The sequence below is a fragment of the Neltuma alba genome, unplaced genomic scaffold, assembly GCF_004799145.2.
Source record: "Neltuma alba isolate B1F8T4 unplaced genomic scaffold, ASM479914v2 tig00006893_pilon, whole genome shotgun sequence".
Taxonomy (NCBI): domain Eukaryota; kingdom Viridiplantae; phylum Streptophyta; class Magnoliopsida; order Fabales; family Fabaceae; genus Neltuma; species Neltuma alba.
The window spans coordinates 1-27,778 of record NW_021634611.1 but is presented as its reverse complement, the minus strand read 5'-3'; the positions used below and the strand labels follow the sequence as shown (position 1 = coordinate 27,778).

The following is a 27,778-nucleotide window of genomic DNA, read 5'->3' as shown; positions in this document are numbered from 1 at the left end:
ATAAAGTTTGTCACTTTTGCAAGGTTATTTTGGCCTAAGAATTAAGGTTTCAAGCCACTTGGAAGTATTTTGGAAGGAATTAAAGATCAAGGTTTCTTAAGAATTACATTATGGTGATCAAAGAAGAACAAATAGAGGCCAAATCTAGGTAAAACTCTTCATTTGAGCTAGATGTACAAAATTTTTCAGAGGCAAAATGAGCTGCGGTGCACTCTGAGCTGGCTATGGCCCAACTAAGTGAGGCAAACTCAGCCGCAGTGCAAAATTTTTAGGTTGCAGCGCAATCATTGACAGCACAATCCAAAGCTCAACTAGTTCAAAAATTCTAGGTTTTAAGGCCCCAAACTCAATATCAGCTGCCATTGTTCAGTTCTGGGTAGCTCTTGAGAGTATTTGGCTGTGTTAGAGTTGGCTTCTTGGAGGAGATTGAGCTAGGAGTTGAAGCTCTGAAGAGATTTGGGCTTCTTTCCTTGGTTTTTCCCCTCCGTCTTGCTTTCTCTACTCTTGTTTCATGTTTGTGCTGATATAGATGTATGTTCACATGGATTTTCTGAGCATGTATGACTAAATACTTTGATTCTAGGATTTTTTTGAACTCTTGTATAGATTAAGTACTCGTTTTCCCTATATATTTGTGATTAATGATATGATTGTGTTGATTTACTCTATGCTTAATGCTTCTTATGGATTGGCCACCAATGAGATTGTTAGGTTCACTTGATTGATACTTGAGAAAACTAGGTTGGGTGTAGAACTTAGGTAAAATTGTGTGAAAACCTGAAATTTGTGAGTTAGATGGATGGTTTTGTTAATGAGATAGAGATATACTCATTAACCTCACATAGTCACATAAGCTTTGCAATTAAAATTGAGGCTTAATTAATTAATTAATTAGTTAATTAAGAAATTAAGAAATTAATTGAGTTAAACACCTATTTGGAGACTTCAGAGAGCACTCATAGGTAATTTAGTGTCCTTGGCAGGCATAATCTATAATTAAGAAATTATAATGAGGATTTAATTGAGTACTTTTGAAATATAAGGGGGATAAATATTCCTAAATCCCTTTGAATCATTGGAATTGATTTAATTGAGTACTTTTGAAATATAACGGGGATAAATAATCCTAGCTAGGTTCCTTTGAATCAATGGAACTGAAGAATCACTTTTTCTTTTTATTAATTTTTAATTTTATAAATAGTTGCTTTTACTTTTGATATTTGTATTACTCAAATTAAGCAAAAGTGTAATAATTAATGCTTGACCGGGTTTTAAAACCAAATCCTTGTGGAAACAATACTTTACTCATCACTTTATTACTTGTGATGACCCATGCACTTGTGGTGCGAATAATATATTTTGATGAATTAATGCATATTTAGAAGTATTTATAATGGAAAAATGTGCATAGTTGATACTTAGGCTAAAGTTATGGATTTATAGTTAATTATTAATATTTTGCCCCTAGTTGAACAATTTTGGCTTTCATAATTTATCTTATTTTATTAGGTAGTTGAAGCTTGCTAATGGAGCCATTTGAAACAAACATTAATCCCCTTGGAGTTGGAAAGAAGCTTAGAGAGCCATGACATAATGAGAAAATTAAGTGAAGAAGGGATCCAAGACAATGACTTATTGGCCCTAACCAATAGGAACCTTTGGCTTTAGCCAACAGAGGAGATAGAAAGGAATTGGCGACAGTCAAGATTTGAGGAGATAGAAACAAATTGGCAGCAGCCAATGTAAAATAATTGATACTCTGTGTTTTGAAGACAACACACATTCTAGAGCACCATATGCTACTTCAATGGAAGGAAAGTGCCTAAATAATGGGACTTTAGACCTCTAGGGAGCTAGTGTGCTTGGGTTTTGGAATATTGAAGAGCTTGGAGCAAGGGATTGTGTTATGGAAGAGATTTGGAGCTCCTTCTTCTTGGGTTTTCTATTATTATTCCATTTTCTCTCTTGTAATCTACTATGACTGTAATTTACTCTTATAGTTATGGCTTGTGGCTGACTATGAGTAGCTAAGCACTTTGTTTTAGAATTATTTTAAATCTTTGTATGGATTAACTCTTATTTTGTAATTGATGATATATATGTGCGTGTGTTTATTTTACTCTTTTCTTAATGCTTCTAAATGCTTCATCACTATTTAGTTGATTTGTTCACTTGATTAATGCTTGAGAGGGCTAGCTTGAATATAGAACTTAGGTAAAACTGAGTAAGAATGTGAAGTGTGCTTGTGGAATGGATGATTTTGTTGATAAGATAGAGATATACTTATTAACCTTACACAGTCACTTTAGGATTGGAACTTAGATTTAGGTTTTATTAATTAAAATAAGAGATTGACTAATTAATGAAACTAAAGACTTGTTCTTGACTTGAGAAAGCTTTTACAAGTACTTTTTGAATCCTAGACTATCACATATTTTCATTAAGAATATCTATGAGAGGAGATAAATTAATGGTTGTGAAATGCAAGGGGATAAATAATCCTAGGTCCCTTTATCATTCCCTTGAAATTTAAGAATAAAGTATTTTCATTACTTTCTAGTTTAAAATTAGTTTTCAAAATTCACTTTACCCATCAAAGATTTGTTTGGCTCAACTTAAGTAAATTCACCCAGTCTTTTGTTTGGTCTTGATTTTTACACAAATCTCCATGAGAACGATTTTTTCTCATAATTGTATTACTTGTCACGACCCGTGCACTTAGAGTGCAAATAGTTTAATACTAATCAACCCTTATTTAAGTGTGCTTATACTAATAATAATAATAATTCTGATATTTATTTTCTTCAAATTTGTTTTCTTTTTCATGTCTAAGTATTCATAATGGTCAAATGTCCTATATCGTGTTGGATAGATGGTCTTCATCAACTAGCTCTTCTTAAGTTTGAACTATACCTTCCTGTCAAATGCCTCTCGCTCTCGTCCTTCATGATGACTACTTTATGTCGACAACATGTTATTCTGTCACTACTCCAAATCTAAAACATTAAAAAAAAAAAGCTTTGATTTATTCACAATTTTTTGTCAAAACAACCAATGAGATGCAAATATGATGTCCAAAGAAATTTATGAAGTCACTCTAATTGGAGAATCTTCTTCAACTTTGCAAAGTAGTAGTAGACTTCAGTAAATTTAGATAAAACAAAAGGAGAGAAAACTACAGATCACTATGCATAGGGGAAGTGGAAACTCAAAACGAGTTTCATTTTTATTCAATAGTCAATGCCACAGAATGCCTTGATGCGACACTCAGCTTTTGATGTTAAGTGGAAGCGTATATAATCATAATGGTCAAATGGTTTGTATCGTATTGGATGCTCTTCATCAACTAACTCTTCTTGTGTCTCCACCATCTTACTGCCAAATGAAAATAATCCCATCGAGCACCTTTCTTTCTCTTCCTGTATGATAACTTGGTGTTCACAAGCCTTTATCCTGTCATTACTCCAGACCTAAAATATATTGATTTAAAAAAGAATTGTTTGATTAATTAAAGAAACTTCATTACGAGGTCCCAGGGAAGGAACGTAATCACCAAAAAGTTTCACAACAAGCGAGCAAAACATGTAATGACAAGTTTTGATGCAGGAAACAACAACCGATTCAAGCTGTTCACTTGTTATTAAGATTTCTTCGGTGATTACATTTCTTCCTCGGAATCTAATAGTGATTTTTTCCCCAAATATATTGCCCACCTTTAATGCATCAGCAGCCAAGAATAGAAACATGTTAGGTGAGGGATCAGCATCGATCCATTCACCATTCTTGAGTTTAATTTGCAAGCCTGCAACTTTATTCTGATGTAATATGGTGAAATATGAAGTGTCGGTGTGAGCAGGCAGGCCTAAATTACTGTGTGTCTTCTTAGGTAGTTGGTATTTAAAGCTGCGAAGCATGTAGTTGGTTGATTCAAGAAAGGAATCACAATGTGTTTTGTCCAACCCGTAAGCATCAAACAATATTCTCTTGGCAGTTTGGTCCATTTCTACCAGCAACTTTGCATAGAGACTGAGTGTCTCACTACACTCAAACAATATAATCAAGAAAATTATTAATGATACAACAAAGAAAATAGGGAAAATTCTCCTACTAAAATTTTTATTGGTGAGAATAACTCAAATTAGAGTACCGATATACTACTATATGTGTGCAAAAATTTCAAAATGCTGGTACTTTTTGCGTATAAAAATTTATCAGATCCTTCACATCAATAAAATTTTTCAATAATATGACTAAGAAGGTAAACTGGAAAACACAAAAAAAATTAGGTTTAAAATTGTAATACCAGAAGTGATCATATCCTGCTGGCCACATGATGTTGGTGAACTTTTGAACTGCTTCCTTTTTGGAGGGCTCGTCAATTCCAATGGATTCATATAAAGGGACTTTGGGATGTCGTTCATAGTATCCATGAAAAGGCTTATCACTGGTTTTTTGCTTTTTTGTTTCCAATGGAAGATCAAATAACTCATCCATTAAAACAAAGACTGAGTTGCAAAGCTCCATAGAAACCTTGTTGCTCATTGCATAGAAGCATCCATCACTCTCTAGGACCCTTCGCAACACTTGGCCAGCTGAAAACCAGGTTTCTGTACCAGGTTTTAAGTTTTTATCGGAGAAATCAATAATAGGAATCTGGGAAACTGTTTGGGAACCCATTTTCCCAAAAGAACTGCTAGTTCAGGGATGCATGTTATTTTAGATGCTATTTATAGATGTCTTGTTCCCTTCAAGTAATCTAATGGAGTACATCTCTGTTCACTCGTTGCTTCATGAGTTGGTCTTTTAATTAGAAAAAAAGGAATTATTTATACCACTAATCATATAAATCAAGAAAACAAAGGTTCGGATCCATTATTTTTGCTATAAATCTTGTTATATCTCTAATTTATGCATTGGAAAACTAAATAATGTCTTAATTTGATTGATAGCTAAGTATTGAAAAGAAGAGAAATTAACAATTTTAATATTATGCTTCATTTGTTGATTGTTGAAACATTATTTTCATCAACGTCAATGCCCAATCGATTTTGTTTGCAATATCTCTATATCACTGTCACGGGAATATAATTGTATGGATAGTACTACAGAATCATAAATTTGAGGTGGTCCTATTATCAACTTGTAAAAGCAAATACGGTTCTCCCATGTCGTTATGCAAATATAAAAGGGAAAATTTCACTGTAGGACCGCAGAAGACAATTAATTTCAAAGAGCTCCCAAAACTTTCTAAAACTTCACTGCAGGACCAAGGGGGCAAACTGATATTAATTCCACAAAGAAAATGACGTTATTGCCCCTCATAATACTTATTGCAGGGTGACATGTAAATGAACTAATTTCAGTTGTAAATAAAGGTATGTATGTTGCAAATTGACTAGTCCCACTTGCAAATGGGTTCTCTCACACTTATTCACTCACAGGCACCTTTTTCAGGTGAATGAGGTGATATGTAAATGGACTAATTCTAATTGTAAATAAATGTATGTATGTTGCAAATTGACTAATTCCACTTGCAAATGGGCGCTCCCACACTTGTTTACTCACGGAGACCTTTTTCAAGTGAACGAAGTGACATGTAAATGGACTAATTCCAGTTGTAAATAAATATATGTATGTTGCAAATTGTCTAGTCTCACTTGCAAATGGGCTGTCCCACACTTGTTCACTCAGACACATTCTTCAGGTGAAGAAGGTAATATGTAAATGGACTAATTTTAATTGTAAATATATTCATGCATGTTGTAAATTATCTAACCTCACTTGCAAATGGGTTCTCCCATACTTGTTCACATGCAGGGCAATAGGGTCATTTTCTTTGTGGAATTAATATCAGTTTGCCCCCTTGGTCCTGCAGTGAAATTTCAGAAAGTTTTGGGGGCTCTTTGAAATTAATTGTCTTCTGCGGTCCTACAGTGAAATTTGCCCAATATAAAATGTGTTAATCTTTTGCCATTTTCAAATCGAATTTTATATTTGTGGTACCACAGTACCGTGTAAATAATTGTACGATAACTTATAATTTTCTAGTGGTCCACAATCGACAACTTGTGAATGATTTCTATCATAACCCCCACAAGAAGATTTAGAGTTACAATATATATACGAATTGAATAGAGTTAGTTTATCTATAGCTTAGGTTTTTTTTATAAAAAAAAACTAAATGGTCCTCCACCAATCAATCTTAACATGTCATATTCTTTTTTTTGTTTTTTTGAAATAAAACATTTCATATTCTCAGCTAAGTTGATCCAGTCTTGCGCTGAAAGATTTCATCCACACTCCATATACATGTGTTTTATATTTGTTCAAGGGAGATGACATATTTATTCATGGAAAATGGAAGTTAACCAAACAAAGGGACTCGAAATATTGGTTAGACAGAAATGCCCCTCCATCATTGTTTAAGGATTTGCAATTCATAAAGAAACCAAAAAACATTGTACTAAAGATTATTCACAAATGATCATTTAGTGTTCACAGGCGGCTAGTATTTACAAGTAGTCTTCTAGTACGTGTATATATATAGTAGCTTATGGCAGCATCAGCCAGTAATGGGAGAGGGTTGTGTGTATGTGTGTATAGTGTAAAAAAAAAAAAAGAGGAAAGGGCATTTCATTCAGCAATTTTTTATTTTCCAATATTTTATGTCTCTCCATGCTTTTAATTTTCTCCAATGGTCCCCAAATGTTATTACACCTTAATTACAAAAGTCTTGATGGAAACTCATACTTATGCTATTATCATCAGAATAGTACATGGACAGCTACTTATTATTAAAAAAAATGACCCTTTGGACCACATCTATGAATTCAAATTTCAACGTAATTTTCATTTTGTCCCTTTCAACATAAAAGGACGTTACACACACACACACCCTCACGATGACATAAACACTTTGGTCACATACGACTGGAGTTAATAAGTAGACCAATAAAATTTCAACAAAAAAAAAGCTATTCAAAAGTTGAGATAATTTTAACTAAGCCACATATATTAGTATGCACCGTACTATGTAAGGCATACTATTTAAGTGGCGCACTCCAAGCTTAAACTGGAACATCCCTTCACTTGTAGAGGCCAAAGAAATAAAATGGGTTCAGAAACCACTCTTAAGCTTCCAGTCATTGACTTTAACAGCCTTGACTTGGAAGGCAAAAACCCTAAGTGGGAGAAAGTGAAATCCCAAGTCCTCAAAGCACTTGAGGAGCACGGTTGCTTTGAGGCATTGTTTGATAAGGTTCCTCTAGATCTTCGCAAATCCTTATTTGCTTTGCTTAAAGAGACATTTGATCTACCCCTCGAAACCAAACAGAGAAATACACATAAGAACCCTTTTTATGGTTATATTGGAAAAGGTCCTAAAAGCCCACTCTACGAGAGCATTGGCGTCGATGAAGCACTTGTCCTTGGGAAAGTAGAGAGCTTGGAAAATAACTTGTGGCCTGAAGGATACCCAAGTTTCAGGTCTCACCTAAGTTTTTATTTTTGATTCTTTCTAAACAAAAACATGACTTTTTGAAGCATACTTCTTAAATATTTATCGATCAACTTGTTTGTTATTATATATTTTTGCAGCAAAGTTATGAAAGACTTCTCAGAGCAGGTATCGGAGTTGGAGCAGATGGTGAGGAAGATGGTTCTGGAAAGTTTAGGAGTAGAGAAGTACTTGGATGAGTTCATGAACTCAAGCACTCATATGCTGAGGATTATGAAATACTCGGCTCCTCAAACTGAAGACTCAACGTTGGGTGTAATCAAACACACAGATGCTGGCATAACGACCATACTGTATCAAATTAATGAAGTGGAGGGTTTAGAGATTGAAACCAAAGATGGAAAATGGATCACATACCAGCCTACACCTCATAGTTTTGTCTTTTTTGTCGGCGACTGTCTCCAGGTAAGTTGGTGCTATTTATTTATATTTCTCCGCTCCTTTGGGTACATTAATTAAAAAGGAAAAACAAATTACTTAATTCTAACAAATATGACATTATCACCTAAAATACTTCTTGGTAACATTAGATTGTATACTCTCTCTGATCCTATATATAAGCTTCACTTTTGGAGATGAGTCTGGTCTAAAATATAAGTTTTATTTTTAAGTTTGTCTGAGTATTTATGACTTTTTTCTCCCCTCTATTTTGCCTTTAGTTGACTTTATTTAGTATTCTCTTTCATCATTCTTTCACTTATTACCTCTTATTCACTCTCTTAGTAAATAAGGGCAAATTTGAAAAAAAAAAACATTTCTGGCCTATTTATTATTTTTAACTAATTTTAACTACTAGTTCGTCAAACATGATTTGGTTATTTGAAACTTATATATAGAATCGGAGGGAATATATCACTTTATCAACTAGGTAAATTAGGTTGGGCAAAATGATCAATATAAGAGATAAAATGGATTAAGGTCATATACATTTAGGATCAATCCAGATTAGCTTGAAGACCGAAGTAGAAGTACTATATATGGTTTCATTTGACCTCTAACATCTGGACTGTGTGTTTGTGGCTTAATATTGTTTTTCTCTTAACAAATATGGTGTTGATTTTATGATGGTTATTACGTGACATAAACTATAGACATAAATGTTGGTTCTAATTGATTTAGATATAAGTGAAGCATGAGGAATAAATTAATTAATGCAGGCTTGGACAAATGGGAAGCTGTATAATGCATTTCACAAAGTAATGATGAGAGGTAGTGAAGATAGATACTCAGCAGCACTGTTTGCGAGGCCCAAAGAAGGTTATATAATAAAAGCACCAGAGGAGCTTGTGGATGAGGAACATCCTCTTCTGTATAAGCCCTTTGATTTCCTTGAGTATCTCAACTTTTATCACTCGGAAGAAGCCCAGAAACACAGAATTCCTCTCAAGGCTTATTGTGGTGTTTAATTTTATTAATAATTAAATTGCAATATATTTATGCTTTGAGTGTAGCTAGACTGATATTGTAATAAAAAAAAAGATAATGTCAAAAGAGAGTGCGATGAGTTGTGATTCTGTGTAAAAGCTATTTATGTATGATCCTGTGTCTTCAATTCAGCTAATAATGTAGTACACCTCTCTCTATGTATATGTCAAAGTAAAAGATCTTCTGCTTTTAATATTTTTATTAATTATATTAATTTAATTTAATTTGAGAGGATAAACAATACTATTAATTTTGGGCAAATTTCACTGTAGGACCGCAGAAGACAATTAATTTCAAAGAGCCCCCAAAACTTTCTGAAATTTCACTGCAGGACCAAGAGGGCAAACTGATATTAATTCCACAAAGAAAATGACCCTATTGCCCTGCATGTGAACAAGTATGGGAGAACCCATTTGCAAGTGAGGTTAGATAATTTACAACATGCATGAATATATTTACAATTAAAATTAGTCCATTTACATATTACCTTCTTCACCTGAAGAATGTGTCTGAGTGAACAAGTGTGGGACAGCCCATTTGCAAGTGAGACTAGACAATTTGCAACATACATATATTTATTTACAACTGGAATTAGTCCATTTACATGTCACTTCGTTCACCTTGAAAAAGGTCTCCGTGAGTAAACAAGTGTGGGAGCGCCCATTTGCAAGTGGAATTAGTCAATTTGCAACATACATACATTTATTTACAATTAGAATTAGTCCATTTACATATCACCTCATTCACCTGAAAAAGGTGCCTGTGAGTGAATAAGTGTGAGAGAACCCATTTGCAAGTGGGACTAGTCAATTTGCAACATACATACCTTTATTTACAACTGAAATTAGTTCATTTACATGTCACCCTGCAATAAGTATTATGAGGGGCAATAACATCATTTTCTTTGTGGAATTAATATCAGTTTGCCCCCTTGGTCCTGCAGTGAAGTTTTAGAAAGTTTTGGGAGCTCTTTGAAATTAATTGTCTTCTGCGGTCCTACAGTGAAATTTTCCCTTTAATTTTTGATGCTTGAGCATATGAACTTTAGGAATATATGTATTTAGATTCTTTAACACATTAATAACACTCATTCCAGATAATTCCATGCTAAACTCCCGGATGCACCAAAGGTTAAAGTAATAATGCTAGATTCGGTCGAATTTTCAGTTATGGTTTTCTTCAGATTTGTTTTATGTGGAAAAACATTCAATTTTTAATAAAAGTATTACACTGTCTATAATATAACATTCTGAACGGAAGTTGCATATATAATTGATGTTTGAAATGAAAATCAACTAAGAAATTTTAAGACGAATGCTGTTTGAATAATTTTTTTTTGTAATTAATACATTACTTGTACATAACAGTAACACACAGTTTCCTTGAAATATTCACCATGCTTTAATTTCAGTTGCACATATTTAATTTACAAAAAGATATTTACCAAAAAATAACAATACTTAACGTAATGGAATTAATTAAATTGATGGAATATATTAATCTATTTGAGACATCTCTGTAATTTTATTTAGGACCAATGGGTAATTTTTTCCTTATTATCATCCATGCATGTCTTGATTCAGTTGTTTTCGTTTATTTAAATATATCACTTTCAAGAGAATATAATTTATATAGGGTACCATTAATTAATGCAATAACATCGATCTGTGGTATATTTTTAAGGAACACATTATTGTACTGCTCCATCATAAATTTGTAGCTATCAACATTAACTTGTATTTGAATTAAAAAAAAACATCAACTTGTAAATGAATAAATGAGAAGTAAGCAATAAATCCGGCTCAATTTATATGTTAGTTTTTGTCTTGTCCATTTAGAAGCACTCCTAACAAGTTACTACATTATTGTGGTTCAAGTCCGAAGAATCTTTTGATCGACCATTATTTTCAAAGTTTTGATTATGCATTCATTTGTAGTCCTTCAGATCCACTTAACTAATTTAGAGAGATTAAGTTAAATAAATTACTTAATCATATTTTATGTTGTATGATATCTCTAAAATACTTATGTGTATATATCATTAGATTATATATCAGTTTCAAAGTCAAGAAAATTAATTTGAAAAAAATTATAAAGATAAATACTTTAAAGTAATTTATTTAGCTTTCTTAATCTCTCAAGTTAGTCAACTGGGTCTTATATTAAGAATCGGAGCTAAGTAGTACTTCTTTTGACATTCTTATTTATTGTCAAAAGAATTTACATTTTTATTACCCCTTCCGATTCTTATAATAATAACCTCCAACATGTTTCATGATAATAAAATGTTTTATGTAAAGCGTTAATTTTTTTCCATCCAATATCTCTAGCTAATTAGAAAACTTTCCGACCAATGCAACCAAATCTCTCTAACTAATGACTTTTATTGATGATGATTTTGATACTACCTCTAGTCTTTAATAAAAGAACTAATTAACAAATTTGAGTAGATTAAAGAAGCTTGTTAAGTTAGTTATTAGTAATAACTAGGCATTTTCTTTCATTAAATATCTTTGCTAGTCAAGTGTAGTGGCTGAAATTATTATTATTACAAGGACTATCTTGAAAAAAAAAGACGATAAATATGAGAGACAAAGTGGATTGGGTTCTTATAATTTAGGATCAAAGTAGAAGTTAAACAAACTTTTATATTAAAGACTGGAGGTAGTATTTTACAAGAAATAACTAATTCTAACTAACTTCATTAATTTATGTAAAGATGTTATTAGGTGCTTATAATAAGCACTGGAGGAAGTATTTTTGTTTTTGTTTTTAAAAAACAAACTCTATGGCTCAAAAAGGCAAGCAATATTATGGATTGCGCACGAATGGAAAGCGAAGCAGGTCTTGAAGGTGATGGCATCTGCCACTGCATTTGTTTTAATTTGTTAAGAGAGTGTTTGGATAGAAACCAAACAATGGTTTCAGAAGTGCTTTTACGGATTACGAAGTAAATATGTGGAGGAGGTTATCTCGTTTTGCGAAAAAGTACTTCTGAAACCACGGTTTTGGAGCACCTAAAGTTCGAATCGTAAAGTGGGATGTTAGTAGAAGTTAAGGATTCCAATTTATATAAAAGAAAAGGCATAATAAGTCCTTATAGTTTTAACCAATTTTAAATTAAATCCTTATAATTTTTTTTTCTTTTTATCAAATCCTTGTACTTTTACCTGTTTTTAATTAGGTCCTTGTATTTATTTTTTTTTATCAAGTCTTTATAAGTTTACCTTATTTTAATTAAATCCCTGAATTTTTTATTCTTTATTTTATAAATTATAATAATACTATTCTATTAACATAAAATAGTATATATTATTTAATATTAGTTTATAAACAATAATATTCTAAAAATAATGAATTATTATAATAATTTTATTTTTTGCCAGCAAGAAAATATTAATTGTTCTAAAAAAATTTCCTGAATTAATTAATTATATTACTTTTTTTATTATATAATTGCTAATTTAATTTTGTTATCAATATTTTATATTTCAATATTAATATATTTAATTAAGTTTATATTTAATTAATAAATAAAAATTAAAACTACATGGACCTGATTAAAATTTTAGTGAAATTATAAGGACTTGATAAAAAAAATAAATGCAAAAACCTAATTAAAAATAGGTGAAAGTATAAGTATTTGATAAAAAGAAAAAAAAACTATAGGGACCTAATTCAAAATTAGTTGAAACTATAAGGACTTGCAGGTTAATTAACTCAAAAGAAAAAGATATATATTTACCTAAAAAGATGATAATATTTAACATGTTGGAATGAAAAATTATTATTCATTTTTTACAATCATGGTTATTAAAAATATTAATCCATCAATGTCAAAAATAATTAGGCTATATGATAGTCACTTTAATTGGCCGGCAAAGGTTAATTATTAATCAGGCATGAGCATTTTTTATGGTCAATAATTGTTCAAGAAATAAAAGGGTAAAAATTTATTTATTTATGGTCATTAGCTCTCAACAGTTATTTTTTTATGCAATATTTTTTTTCAACACTTGCTAAATATCAATAGCCGAATAAGCCGCAAAAAAGCCAAAAATCGACGGCCAAGGTTTGTCCATTTCTGGTCGTGAAGGCTTTACCAATTTAGCCGGCACTGGCTTGAAGCCCGAAGAATCTTTTGATCGGCAATTTCTATAGATTATGCCATTTACTCCATTCTTATTTATAAATTCTCATTTTATTTTCATTTTATCTCTAAATATAAGTTCGGACCCAGACTTTTAGATATAATTAGAGCATAACATTACGACCACCATTTCAAAACATAAAAGAACAATATTTACATTAAGTTTGTTATATTCATTATGACAAGTTATCACATATGACCATGTATTTTATTTTTGCAATATTAGCATTTATTAGTAAACCCACATGAAACAAAAAATAAAAACATAGTATGTGTGATTGGAGAACTCGACATAATAGATATTAGTAACTTGACCTAGGTTTTTCCCAACATATATAAAATCACATAAAGATGCATGATTGTAAAATATACCAGTAAATTTTTAAATCGTTAATTTTCAATTTTAAAATTTATTATTCTCTGAAAAAATAAATTTCACCCCTGATATAGGATCTCTGGCTCCGGCCGCAATTATGCGCTTTAAGCCAAGCATCTTAGTATACAGTTGTACACAACACAATATTAAACATCTGATTCTCAGAACTACTATATGTGTCTTCTCTTATTCCTTATACAAAAAGCCTTCATTGTTTTAAGTGTCAAGATCAATTAAGACTCATTACTCCTCACAACACAGACAAATCATCAAAGTAGAGAGGCCAAAGAAAAGAGATGGGCTCAGAAACCATTCTTAAGCTTCCAATCATTGACTTTAACGGCCTTGACTTGGAAAGCAAAAACCCTAAGTAGGAGGAAGTGAAATCCCAAGTGCACAAAGCACTTGTAGAGTGTGGTTCCTTTGAGGTTTTGTTTGATAAGGTTCCTATAGACCTTAAGAAATCCTTATTTGTTATGCTCAAAGAGCTCTTTGATCTCCCTCTTCAAACCAAACAACGAAACGTGTCTCAGAAGCCTTATCATGGCTATGTTGGGCAATATCCTCAAGTTCCACTCTATGAGAGCATGGGCATTGATGGTGCAAATGACCTTGAGAAAGCAGAGAGCTTTGAACGTGCCTTGTGGCCTGATCGGAAACCAAGTTTCAGGTATCATCCAATATTTAGATTCAACTGTTTGATAATAAACCCTTGCAAAATGTCATACTTCCTCTGGTCCTTAATATAAGAGTTAATTAACTAATTTAAGTAGATTAAGAAAATTAGTTAGGTTAGTTATTGGTAATAAATAGATGTTATCTTCCCTAAAATATCCTTGTTAATCAAGTTTATTGGTTACAACTACTATTATTATAAGGATTATCTTGGGAAAAAATAATAAATGAGATAAAAGTGAATTAGGATCTTATATTTAATACCAAAATAAAAGTCAATCGAGTTCTTATATTAAGAAGCAGAGGTAATATATATAGATATATGTAGTTTATATCTGTCATATATTGAGCTTATTGTCATTTGATTTCTGTTGTTTCTAAACTTTTGCAGGCCACCTTTTTGCGTATTCAGTTCTTTGTCGCTGTCTTGTTAATCAGTTTCTTTGATCAATCAAATATCTTTTTGTGGTTTAACTTCTCCATATATTGCTCATATTTTGGCAGCAAAACTATACATGCCTACGCAGAGAAGCTATCAGAGGTGGATCAGATTGTGAGGAAGATGGTTTTGGAAAGCTTGGGAGTTGAGAAGTATTTGGATGAGCACATGAACTCAACCAATTACCTTCTGAGGGTTATAAAATACAGTGCCCCTCAAACTGAAGAAACCAAGCTGGGTATATCCTCGCACACAGATGTGAATACGGTGACCACACTGTGCCAATTAAATGGGGTTTCCGGTTTAGAAGTTGAAACCAAAGATGGAAAATGGATCACTTACCAGCCCTCCTCGACTCATAGTTTCGTCGTAGTCATTGGCGACGCTCTACACGTAAGTCCCTTCTATAAGTAACGTTTTCGTGACAAAAACTATCTACTCGTATTCCTAAACTTAAGAGCTAGTTAATTAATTTAAACATATTAGGAAACTAAGCTAGTTAGTTACATATAAAAAATGCGTATTTATTTTTCTAGAATGCTCTTGTTTCGAATCATTTACGTTGGACTATGATTAATATAAGCTTACACATCATACAAGAATCTAACTACAGGGTGATTTGGAGAAAATAATACTCCTCTGGTTCTTAATATAAGACCTATTTAACTAATTTGATTAAATTAAGGAAATTGGGTAAGTTAGTTAATTATAAGAAATATGACATGTTTTTTCTAAAACATCATAATCATCTTCCTTAATATCCTTCCTCCCTCTTCTACTTGATTATGGTTGAAGGAGTATCCATGGGAGTAATTTAGAAAAAATTGATAAATATGAGAAATAAGTCTTATATTTATAACCCAAATCAACTTAATAATTAGGTCCTATATTAAGGACCGGAGGAGTATTAAATATAAGAGATGAAAGAGACTGAAATCTTAAGTTTAGAACTACAACAAACTCTCAAACTAACTCATATATTTAAGACCAGATGAAGAAGTAGAATATAATACGAAAATGAACTCTTGAACTAGCTCATGTTAAAGGATGAGAAATATGTTGCAGGCATGGACAAATGGGAGGTTGCATTCAGCATTTCACAGGGTGATGATGAAAGGAAATGAAGCGAGATACGCAGTAGGACTGTTTTCGATACCGAAAGGAGTGTATATAATTAAAGCACCAGAGGAGCTGGTGGATGAAGAGCACCCTCTTCTGTTTAGGCCCTTTGATCACGTTGAGTTTCTCGAGTACTACTACACTGAAGAGGCCCAGAGACAGAAATTTGCTTTGAAGGCTTATTGTGGTGTTTGAGTATATATTATCTTCGGTCCTTAATATAAGAGCTAGTTGACTAATTTGAGTAGATTAAAAAAATTAGTTAAGTTAGTTATTAGTAATAAATAAGTGTTGTGTTTTCTAAAATATTTTTACCAATTAAATGTATTGGTTAGAACTACCACTATTATAAGGACTACCTTGGAATAAAATGAATAAATATAAAAAACAAAATGGATTAGGGTTTTATATTTAGGACCAAAATAAGAGTCAAATAAGCTCTTATATTAACAACTGGAGGTAGTATATTGCAATAATAATGTTGAGTATCTATATATATTGTCATAAATCGTTGTTTATTGTGTTTTTTTTTTGGGGGGGGATTAAAAAGGACAATCACTTGTATACGTCTCTTTGATTTGGACTTGATAACCTCTGATTGTGCTTTTTTTTTTTTTTTAGTGAGAATAAAGCATGACGAACAAGAGCTATGTGTTAGTTGAAAATTAAAAGCGTTGGCACTGTGTGAATTTGAGTGTATTATAAGCTCTAATCTAGTAATTACTATATATTTTCTCTATTAATATATATACAAAAAAAATGTATTGTTAATATTACTATCATATTTTTTACTTATAATCCAAATGAATTTGTTTAATAATTAGGACCAATGGGGTCTTACATCCATGTTCTACTTGTCTTTCTCTTTTAATAAAATCTTGTTGCGGCATGAGAGGATCCTGATGCAAATGAGGAATATGCCAAAGAGTTTATATAGTCATGTGTGTGTGATAGAGAGGTGCATACACAAACACACATTTTTACTTTAAAAAACGAAAGTTTGAGCAAGAAATCATATTTTTCTTTTGTATGGTTTTTCCCATTCTTTTGAAGATAACTAATAGAGAACTCATGACAATTATGAGTTAAATATTCAAAAGTCAATTTATTTAATTATTAAGTAATGATTTAATTGAACCAATTGTTATTAACTGATTAAATTCATTAGGTTATTGGGTAAGTTTACATGTCATGCGTCCATCTTGAATGATCTGGATTCAATCTTTTTTACTGCCATCATAAATAATATTCATTATATTCATCACATAGAAATATAATACCCCAAATCTTCATAAACTACAGACACCAAAGGAAAGATAAACAGCAACTGACTCTTAGGCCTAAAAATTATTAATACTTCTTCTAGTTCTAAATGTAGGAGTAAGATAAGAAATTTATAAATATTAAAAAAATTAATTAAATATTAAAAAAGAATGTGTTGATATCTCAAAAGTATATTTGCAGTGGAAACTACTTTATTGATAGAAAATCCCTTTAATACGTGTAATCAATAGAAAAAATTTAAAAATATATACTATAAATTTAGGAAATAAAATGAATTAAAATCTTATATTTATAATAAAAAAGCAGGCTTCGCTTCTAATTCTTACATTTGACATTAGAGCAGTAACACAAAATCAACAATCCTAAAGAAACATGAACAATATAGGAACCATCAACAGTCCATCTTAACTTATATATGCCAGAGCCATCAATAATCAAACAATCACTAATCAGGACATATGCTAGAAGAGGTGCAGGTCAAATAGTCATGCACCCAATTAAATGGACGCAACTCTGATCAAGCAAATCAACCATTTTTGGAAGTTAATTACGGAGAAACAAGAGGCCAAGAAACAATATTACTGAAGGACTGCTTCATATTGAATATATCAACAAGATTCTTATGGTTATAAATTAAGAGATTAATTGAACATAACACCATTAGCTTCATCAAACTAATATGATAAAAAAAAATATTGGCACAATCAATCTAAATGATCATCAGTTTCTTATTTTTTTTAACTTTGGAAGTTCAACATCTTTTCATATATATAGTATCTGAAGTATACCTGCGTCTTTGTATGTCATTAATTTGAACAGTGTCAGGAAGGACAAAAATACCATGTTATATCTACTTCTTAATATTTTGGAAAACTACTATTTTAATGTCATAATTGATTTAAAATAAGAGAAAATAATATTATTTTAGCCTTCGTCCGTTGATTTTTAAAATACTATTTCCATCAATATATCATGATTCGGTTGGTTTTGTCTGTATAACTATATCAGTGTTACGCGAAATACAATGGTACTATATAGAGAGGGACCATTTCAAGGCAACAACTTTGATATCAAATAACTTTTTTAAGGAATTGTTTAAGAAAAAAATTATTGTACTACAGAATTATTAATAATCTGTGGTCCAACGTCAACTTGTAAATGAATATATGCATAGTAGATGCAACAAAAACAGATTTTTTTTTTTTAAAAGCCTGGTAGTCACGACTTTTAATTGAAATATTCTAAATTTAAATTAAATATCCCTATGTGATTACCATTTTTATTTTATAATTTTCTGTCTAAAAAATTTCCTCAAATAACCATGTAGAGCCACCAGTATGGCGCTTGGATTAATAGTAAAAGTAATAAATTTGTTAATTAAAAACATATCTTTACAAAAAAAGTTAAAAGGAAAAACCCTTGCCTCCATATGTAGGAAAAAGTTTCTTTATATCTTTTCATTTAAAAAATTTAATCATCCAAAAACAAGCTTGAAGAACATCTTTAATTTCAGGAAAAAAGTACTAGATAAATTGTAAATTTCATAGCTTGACACTTTGAAAACGGGAGACTAGTTTAAATACATCTATAAAATTTGAAAAAATCCATAAAAAAACACACAATAAACTGACTTTGCAAATTTCATCCGTTTATGTATAAATCGCCGAATTTAATTCATTCAATCAGTCTATTTTATTGTTAGATTACCATTGAATGATTATACATTCGATCAAAAAATGAACAAGAATTCCCTCCTTCTCCCTCATACCAAACTTACCCTTCATTAAAATTATGTTATCTTTTTTTTTTTTTTCAAGACGAATTTTATATTAGTACCACAATACCCAGTGAATCATTGCACTATAACTTATTAATTTTCAGTGGTCCACGATGCAGCTTATAGATGATGCCATAGACACCCATAAGATTTAGAATATTTTATATATATATATATAAACACACACATATTTCTAGAATTATGTTGAGTGGAGTTCTTTATTTTAATGTTGTTTTCGTTTATCTAAATGGTCCTCCATCAATCAATCTTAATATATATATTTGTTTATTTACAAACCCTGACCCTACTGAAACTCAGCTTATGATCTTATACATGTTACGATAATCAAAATAAATATCCGGACAGATGATTATTATTTAAAAATGAGACCTTGATGGAAATGTGTGTGTGTGTGTGTGTGTTGGACCACGCACATGGATATTCTGACTGTGCAATTTTCATTTTGTTCCTTACAACACGAAAAAGGACATTGTGCGTGTGTACACACACACACACACGATGACATGAACACTTTGGTCAGGAATCACGATAAGTGGATCTGTTGTCCAAAAAAGATTTCTTAAAAAAAATATTGAGCAATTAAGAAGTTGTGAACATTTTTATCCCTGATACAAAACAATCATAGTTTATTAATATTAACCCAGCATATTAGTTAGAATACACTTATAAAAGAATTATTAATCCGTACAAAATTGAAAGCATTTGAAGTTAATTACTACTACCTCTGGTCCTATTTATAAGACCTCGTTTATAAATTATAAACGAGGTCTTATAAATAAGACCGAAGGTAGTAATTAATTTTATCATTGTCCTCTCATTTCTTCTCTGAAAAATTTATATCTTTCTCAACATAAATTTTCGGTCTTCTTTATCAATATTTAAACTTTTCTTCTTCATTATGGAGGAGAAAATAAGTGTTTACTTTAATATTTAAACTCTAATTTTTTTATTAGTTTATGAAGCTTCGAATCAAATAACAAGGCTACGCAGATCTGTACGATAATGGACCCTTTACCAACTGGGAAAATGACACTAAGGTCATATGCAACACAAAATACTACAAAAAGGTCCTAAAAAATTTGGTAATGATTCTAAAGTCCCAAAGGGACTTGAGTACAATTTGGTAAACTGTGAAAAAACGTCTCTGCCCCTAGTGAAATGCACTTACAGTAATTGAAATTTGCCATGTTTTTTAGTCTGAAAATCGGCACTCAGTATGCAGGAAGCAAGAGGAAAAAACCCAAATTTCATTCTGTTTCTTCCCCCATTCCCATCTGAAAATCTCATCCACTCCACTCATGTCAATCATTGGCAAAAATCGCTTGTGCTTTTGGTTTGGTGTTTGTTTGGTCATTTAAGTTGGAGTTTTATTATAGGTGGGTAGGGTGATTATGTGTGTTCTGTTTCTGGGTATATTGTGGGTGGGTTGAAGGTGAGCTTGCTCTGTCTGGGCATGGTTCAAGGGGAATTGATGAGAAAGATGAAGGTTGGTGTGGCTAGAAACCCTTATTGTAAAATAGGAAAATATGTTGTCAACATGGGCCGCGACAGTTGTCAATATAGCTCCTTGACTTGTCAATAGTGATAGTGTTGTGCAGATTTACATTAACTGATTTTTTTTAAATTTTTTATACAAAGGCCATCACCTTCTGTACTCTTGACTCATTGGTAGAGGTTAGAAAAAGATGAAGAAGAGGCAACGAAAAAGGGTGAGCAGTCACATGAGGCAAAAGAAAAAAAAAGGCAAAGAGAAAGGTCACTTTGAACCTAGACAAATGATGGCAAAAGATTTTTTTGTAAATAGAAGTGACATGAATTTTTTTGTAAATGTCACAATACACACAAATAGTTAGTTTGACACTGAATACATACAATTGTATGTTTTTTCAGTGGATTATGAAATTAGTGTAATTACATGCATATGAAGTTGTAAATAAAAGTTACATGTGTATTACATTCTGATGCATAATTAGTTGTCATTATCCATACCCTTTATTGTCAATATATTCTTTGTCACTTGTCACTCACTGCACTATCAGTTGTCAATTAATGTGCTAATATAAATTTGAAAAAAATGATTTTATGTTACATAATGCTATACAACATCATACAGTATCACTAATTCCTTAAAACTAATCCATTTTTATAACGTGATATAGAATCGTTATTAAAAGTCAATTATCATTGATATGAAATTATGAAATCACTTGTCATAAACAACGCATTCACTTGTTAATGGTGGTGTTGTGATTTGTCAATGAAGTCATTGTAAATCTGCTTAAGTTTTGAAAAAATATCATTTAATTAACATAAATTTCAGTAATACATTTTGATTATAATATGATATAAGATGATATAATAATTCTATTTTAAGTGAAATATAATAGAATTGTAAATTTGAATTAATGTTCCTTGTATCAATTGTTAATGTCCCCATCTTGACTTATTAATAGTGGTACTGTAACTTGGCAATTTTCATGCTGATATATATGATTTTGAGAATTGGTTTGCTTTTTTTTTTTGAGAAATAAACAATATAACCCCGAGGAGACATGAACACCACAAGAATCATTATAAAAAATTATTCAAGATGTAAGGCTCAAGTAGTCCTTATTATAAACCGTAACAAAGAAAGTAACTTAGGTTAGCCAAAAAAACTCATGTATCAGTATAGACATTATATAACTTCAATTTACATTTTTTCCAAACTTATATCATCAAATAAATTAACAAGTGATAGTGCAACTATTGACAAGTCACACTGAAACCATTAACAAGTAAATACATTATTCATAACAAGTGATTTTATGACTTTATATCAATGATGATCAACTTTTAATAACAATTCTATATCACATTATAAAAAAAATGAATTAGTTTTGAGGAATTAGTGATATTGTATGACGTTGTATAGCATTATGTAATGTAAAATCATATTTTTTTTCAAATTTATATCAGCACATTAATTGACAACTGATAGTGCAGCGAGTGACAAGTGACGAAGAATATATTGACAATGAAGGGTGTGGATAATGACAACTAATTATGCATCAGAATGTAATACATAGCTAACTTTTATTTACAACTTCATATGCATGTAATTACACCTATTTCATAACCCACTAAAAAAAACATACAATTGCATATATTCAGTATCAAACTAATTATTTGAGTACATTGTGACATTTACAAAAAAAAATTCATGTCACTTCTTTTTATGAAAAAATTCTTTTGCCATCATTTGTCTAAGTTCAAAGTGGCTTTTTTTTGCCATTTTTTTTTCTTTTGCCTCATGTGACTGCTCACCCTTCTTCATTGTCTCTTCTTCCTCTTTTTGTGACCTCTACCAATAAGTCAAAGGTACAGAAGGTGATGGCCTTTGTGTAAAAAATTTAAAAAATCAGTTGATGTAAATATGTACAACACTGTCACTATTGACAAGTCAATGAGCTATATTGACAACTGTTGCGGCCCATATTAACAACATATTTTCCTATTTCGCAATTCGCAGCAAGGATTTCTAGCCATACCAACCTTTATCTTTCTCATTAATTCTCCTTGAACCATGCCCAGACAAAGTAAGCCCACCTACAACCCACCCACAATATACCCAGAAACAGAACACACATAATCAACCTACCTACCTATAATAAAACTCTAACTTAAATGACCAAACAAACACCAAACAAAAAACAGAAGCGATTTTTGCCAATGATTGACATGAGTGGAGTGGATGAGATTTTCATATGGGAATAGGGGAAGAAACAGAATGAAGTTTGGATTTTTTTTCCTCATGCTTCCTGCGTATTGAGTGCCAATTTTCAGACTAAAAGACAGGGCAACTTTCAGTTACTATAAGTGCATTTCACCAGGGGCAAAGGCATCTTTTCACAGTTTGCCAAGTTGCACTCAAGTCCCTTTGGGACTTCAGAATCATTACCAAATTTTTGGGATTTTTTTGTAGTATTTTGTATTGCATGGGACCTCAGTGTCATTTTCCCTTGCCAACTTCGTCTTCTCTGACTACAAATCCGATCCGAAGAATCATTTTGATCCACCATCATTATAGTTTTAAGTATGCCGTATATAGCTTTAAGCAAACATCGTAGTATACGCCGTACAATAAGAATAATGAACATTAGATTCTCAGAATACTACTATGTGTCCTGTCTTAATCCTTACATAACCTTCTTTATTTAAACGCCATGATTGAGGCGCATCACTCATCAGAACACGTACAAGCATCACCAAACTAGAGAGGCCAAGGAAAAGAAATGGGCTCAGAAACCATTCTTAAGCTTCCAGTCGTTGATTTTAACAGCCTTAACTTGGAAAGCAAAAATCCTAAGTGGGACGAAGTGAAATCCCAAGTCCACAAAGCACTTGAAGAGTGTGGTTGCTTTGAGGCTTTGTTTGATAAGGTCCCTCTAGAAATTAGGAAATCCTTAATTGATGTGCTCAAAGAGCTCTTTGATCTCCCTCTTCAAGCCAAGCTACGAAATGTGTCTAAGAAGCCTTTTCATGGCTATGTTGGGCAGTACCCTCATGTGCCACTCTATGAGAGCATGGGCATTGACGATGCAAATGTCCTTGAGAAAGTAAAGAGTTTGGAAAATAACTTATGGCCTGAAGGATACCCAAGTTTCAGGTATCATCCAATTTAGATTTTAACTGTCTTGTTATTCTTTTTCAATGAAACTCTATCATTTTTATTCCGAAGGAAACCCTTCTAGTTTATTATATTTCTCCTTTATCAGTTCTTTCAATGATGAAATTAGATAACATGTTCTCATTTCTTCCAGCATAATCTAGTACTTTTTGATGAATATGCTTCGATAATGAACCCTTGGAAAGTGTCATCTATGTGGTTTAATTTATCATTCATATGTTCAGTTTTTGTCATCTTATATAGGACATGTTTGGCAGATGGGAAATTATACATTTATTAAGACAACTCCTGAGGACCTTAGTCAAGTTTCATCTATATTGCCTCTATATTTGTTGTTATTTTTTGCAGCAAAACTATACAAGCCTTCTCAGATGAGCTATCAGAGCTGGATCAGATAGTGAGGAAGATGGTTCTGGAAAGTTTGGGAGTTGAGAAGTACTTGGATGAGCACATGAACTCAACCAATTACCTTCTGAGGGTTATGAAATATAGTGCTCCTCAAACTGAAGACACCAAGCTGGGTATAGCCTCGCACACAGATAAGAACATAGTGACCATACTGTATCAGAATGAAGTTGTGGGTTTAGAAGTTGAAACCAAAGATGGAAAATGGATCACTTACCAACCCTCCTCGCCTCACAGTTTTGTCGTTATGATTGGCGATTCTTTCCGAGTAAGTCCATTGTACAAAGCTTACCCTGAAAAACATAGTCAACTAATTGGAAAGGGTACGGTCTACCTTTTACTCCCTCCGATCTTTTCTTATAACATCCAAATTTTTGAATTCTTGCCGTCCTTTTTATAACATATAGTTTGGAGTTTTCATGTATTCACTTTCATCTTTTTTCACATTATTTCTCTCTCACTTACCTGCTTCTAAATAAGGACAGACCTGAAAAAAAGAAGCCTATTTCTTACATATTTATTACTTTTAACTAATGTTAACAAATTTCTTAAACCGCACACAATTCAATTATTTGAATCTTATAGAAAGGACCGGATGGCCCGGGAGGGAGTATTTTCATGTTTACCACAAGAAAAACTAACTGGTAAGAATTATCTGTTTGTTTTAGTAATACAAAGCTTGAGTATGTTGCAGGCATGGACAAATGGGAGGTTATATTCGGCATTTCACAGGGTGATGATGACAGGAAATGAAGCAAGATACTCAGCAGGGTTGTTTTCGATTCCAAAAGGAGGGTATATGGTGAAAGCACCAGAGGAGCTGGTGGATGAAGAGCACCCTCTTATGTTTAAGCCCTTTGATCACGTTGAGTTTCTCAAGTACTACTACACTGAAGAGGCCCAGAGACAGAAATTTGCTTTAAAGGCTTACTGTGGTGTTTGAGGAAACTAAACTTCAATAATATTATAGTTGTCTATTGTCTTCCAGCCAATAAATATTGCACATCTCTTTTGTTAACGTTGTGTTGTTACGTTGTATCATAAGCACATTTTTCTGTTGGTCAAATAATTTGCATTAGATTGGGACGTAAAAACCAAAACTATCTGTTTTTATGACTTATAAGACTAAAATATGATGATCAACAGTTATATATGTTGAAGTGGTGGTACTGTGAATTTGAGTTAACCGCATAAGCTCTAATAATATGGTACTACCTCTGGTTCTAAATATAAGAGCTAGTTACCTAATTTGAGTAGATTAAGAAAATAAGTTAAGTTAGTTATTTGTAATAAATAGATATTGCTAAAATCCCTTACTAATCAAGTTTATTGATTAGAACTACTATTATTACAAGAACTATTTTGGAAAAAAAATGTATAAATATAATAGACAAAATAGATTAGAATATTATATTTAAGATCAAAATAAAAATCAAATGAGATCTTATATTAAGAAGTAGAGGTAGTATATTGTTACTTAATATACAAATGAATTTTATTATAATATAAGGATTATTAGCAGCTTTTAGTTAAGTTCATAGAATCTCCAGGAAGTAATGTTTGAGCAAGCAGCACACATTTTGATCCCAGCTATTTGTATGAATCTATGTTTCGGTTTAAGTTGATTATAATAACAATCTAGTTATGATATGATAGTTTTTAATATGCCAAAATATTTTATCAATATATAGTTGCTAAAAATAAGACTCACGTAATACATAATTTAAAGGATTTGAAATTTGTTTGGTTTAGTTAGAAGAATTTTATCTAGATATTTTAATTTAATGGATGATTATCATCGCATATTTCATTTAATTGGTTTTGGGGATGATGTGGCAAAACTGCAAAAGGATGCCATCATCAGATTAAAATAAATGAATTAGAATTTTATTTTTGTCATGTATATATGAAGCGCACTCCGATCTGCTCATACTCTGTCCATTCCTTTTTATAAGAAACAATCTCTCTCATAATGGTTACCCCAAACATAAGAAACAAATTTTTTGTATACAATTTTAAATTTCACTTATTATTTCATATATTTGTTAAATTTAATTGACACTAAATATAAAAATTAGATAACTAATTTACACAAATTAACAAAATTAGTCAATTAGTTTTTTTAAAAATAAATGTGTATTAACTTTTCTAAAAAAATTAGATCAAATTCTTTATATCTATTATGTCAAATTCTCTAATTACATATGGTTATGTGTTTCATGTGGATTTATAATTAAATGATATTAAATTCTAATATTTTAAAAAGAGGACACATGACCATGTGATAGATATAAGTAACTTAACATAGGTAATATTTTTTTTTTATCATTTACATTGAAAACTATTTATATTAATTCCGCATAAACGTGTGCAAATCAATATTGATATTTTTGGGGGCGGGGGAATAAAATAATACGAGGAACAAAAGAGATTAGAGGTTTTATATATTTACAACCAAGGTAAACTTCAATTATTGAGCAAAAAAAAAAAAACTCTTCAATTAGTTTCTACATTGAAGGGCGGAGGGAGTAAAATGTATTTTATATGTTTGCTTCATGAACTGGTCTTTTCCATAAAGAAAATGAGTATCTATTTGCAATGGTTTATTTGTTCTCCAGATAACAGATCTTCGATTCCATTTGCTTTACTTTCTCATGGATGCACTCATATATAAAAGTATACATAAGTATTCATACAGAAAGCAGGGAAAATTTTTCAGAGTTCGATGCGTCTACCTTGGCTGGACCAAAAAGGCATTAATCATACTTCGTTAATTTCTTGTTGAGCTTTATCTTCAGATCAATTATTCTGCATGATTCACCACTTAATTTCTGGTCCAAACGTTATTCTCATCACACTTCCTTGACTAACCATCAGTTGGTTTCTCCCATATATGTATGAACAAACATATCACTGTCAAGAGAACTATACTTCTATAGATGGCCTTCAATGCAATCACACTATTGATGTTACTTTAATTTGTTAAATTCATCTGTTATTACCACCTCTGGTTCTTCAATAAAGAGCTAGTTGACTAATTTGAATAGATTAAGAAAATTAGTTGAGTTAGTTATTTGTAATAAATAGGTGTTGTCTTTCCTAAAATATCTTTGCTAATCAAGTGTATTGACTAGAACTACTATTATTATAAGAACTATCTTGAGAAAAAAATGAATAAATATAAGAGACAAAGTGGATTGGGATCTTATATTTAGGATCAAAATAAAAATTAAACGAGCTCTTATATTAAGGACCGGAGGTAGTACAACATAAAATATTGGTGGTCCAACATGAACATATATATCAGAGATGTGCCCAACACGTACGGCTGAGTTTATGGTTTTTTTATTCAATGTCACAATATATTAAACTTAGCCTACGTTCAAGCTTCAAACTGATCATTTGATGGACCACTTTCATGATTCAGATTTTGTCATATTTTATGCCAAATGAAATATATTAGCATGCACCGTACTAGCTAGATAAGAAAAATATTTTTTCTCACCCAACGTAACCCACCAAACATAATTTTTATATCAAAAGAAAAATTGATTTCCAGAATAATACTGTGTCTCCATTTAATTATCCCTTCAACACAAAGCTTATTTACTATTTAAATAGCATGGTCAGGACTCATCAGAACGCACATCTTCAAACCTAGCTTAAACTAGAACCTCACTATAGATAATGGGTTCAGAACCACTCTTAAGCTTCCAGTCATTGACTTTAACAATCTTGACTTGGATTGCAAAAACTCTAAGTGGGAGGAAGTGAAATACCAAGTCGTCAAAGCACTTAACGAGTATGGTTGCTTTGAGGCTGTGTTTGATAAGGTTCCTTTAGACCTTCGCAAATCCTTATTCGTTGTGCTCAAAGAACTATTTGATCTGCCTCATGAAACAAGCTACGAAATGTGCACGAA

The 27,778-nt window shown here is 31.6% G+C and overlaps 3 protein-coding genes and 1 pseudogene across 3 annotated transcripts; 3 read left to right on the top strand and 1 right to left on the bottom strand.

Annotated features, from left to right (window-relative positions):
• Nucleotides 1-3,207: 3,207 nt before the first annotated feature.
• Nucleotides 3,208-4,677, bottom strand: LOC114751384 (probable inactive 2-oxoglutarate-dependent dioxygenase AOP2). Its single transcript, XM_028940065.1, has 3 exons — nt 4,304-4,677; nt 3,714-4,038; nt 3,208-3,470 (listed from the first exon to the last, which is right to left on the bottom strand). Exons 1-3 carry the CDS (start codon nt 4,675-4,677, stop codon nt 3,231-3,233), a joined length of 939 nt encoding a protein of 312 aa, XP_028795898.1. The 3' UTR covers nt 3,208-3,230.
• A 2,434-nt stretch (nt 4,678-7,111) lies between these two features.
• LOC114751381 (probable 2-oxoglutarate-dependent dioxygenase AOP1) lies at nt 7,112-8,922 on the top strand. The gene is made up of 3 exons (XM_028940062.1): nt 7,112-7,485; nt 7,597-7,921; nt 8,674-8,922. Exons 1-3 carry the CDS (start codon nt 7,112-7,114, stop codon nt 8,920-8,922), a joined length of 948 nt encoding a protein of 315 aa, XP_028795895.1.
• A 4,841-nt stretch (nt 8,923-13,763) lies between these two features.
• LOC114751383 (probable 2-oxoglutarate-dependent dioxygenase AOP1) lies at nt 13,764-15,895 on the top strand (annotated as a pseudogene).
• Nucleotides 15,896-23,056: 7,161 nt separating this feature from the next.
• LOC114751382 (probable 2-oxoglutarate-dependent dioxygenase AOP1) lies at nt 23,057-24,799 on the top strand. Its single transcript, XM_028940063.1, has 3 exons — nt 23,057-23,430; nt 23,800-24,124; nt 24,551-24,799. The coding sequence occupies exons 1-3, from the start codon at nt 23,057-23,059 to the stop codon at nt 24,797-24,799; spliced, it is 948 nt and encodes a 315-aa protein (XP_028795896.1).
• Nucleotides 24,800-27,778: the final 2,979 nt, after the last annotated feature.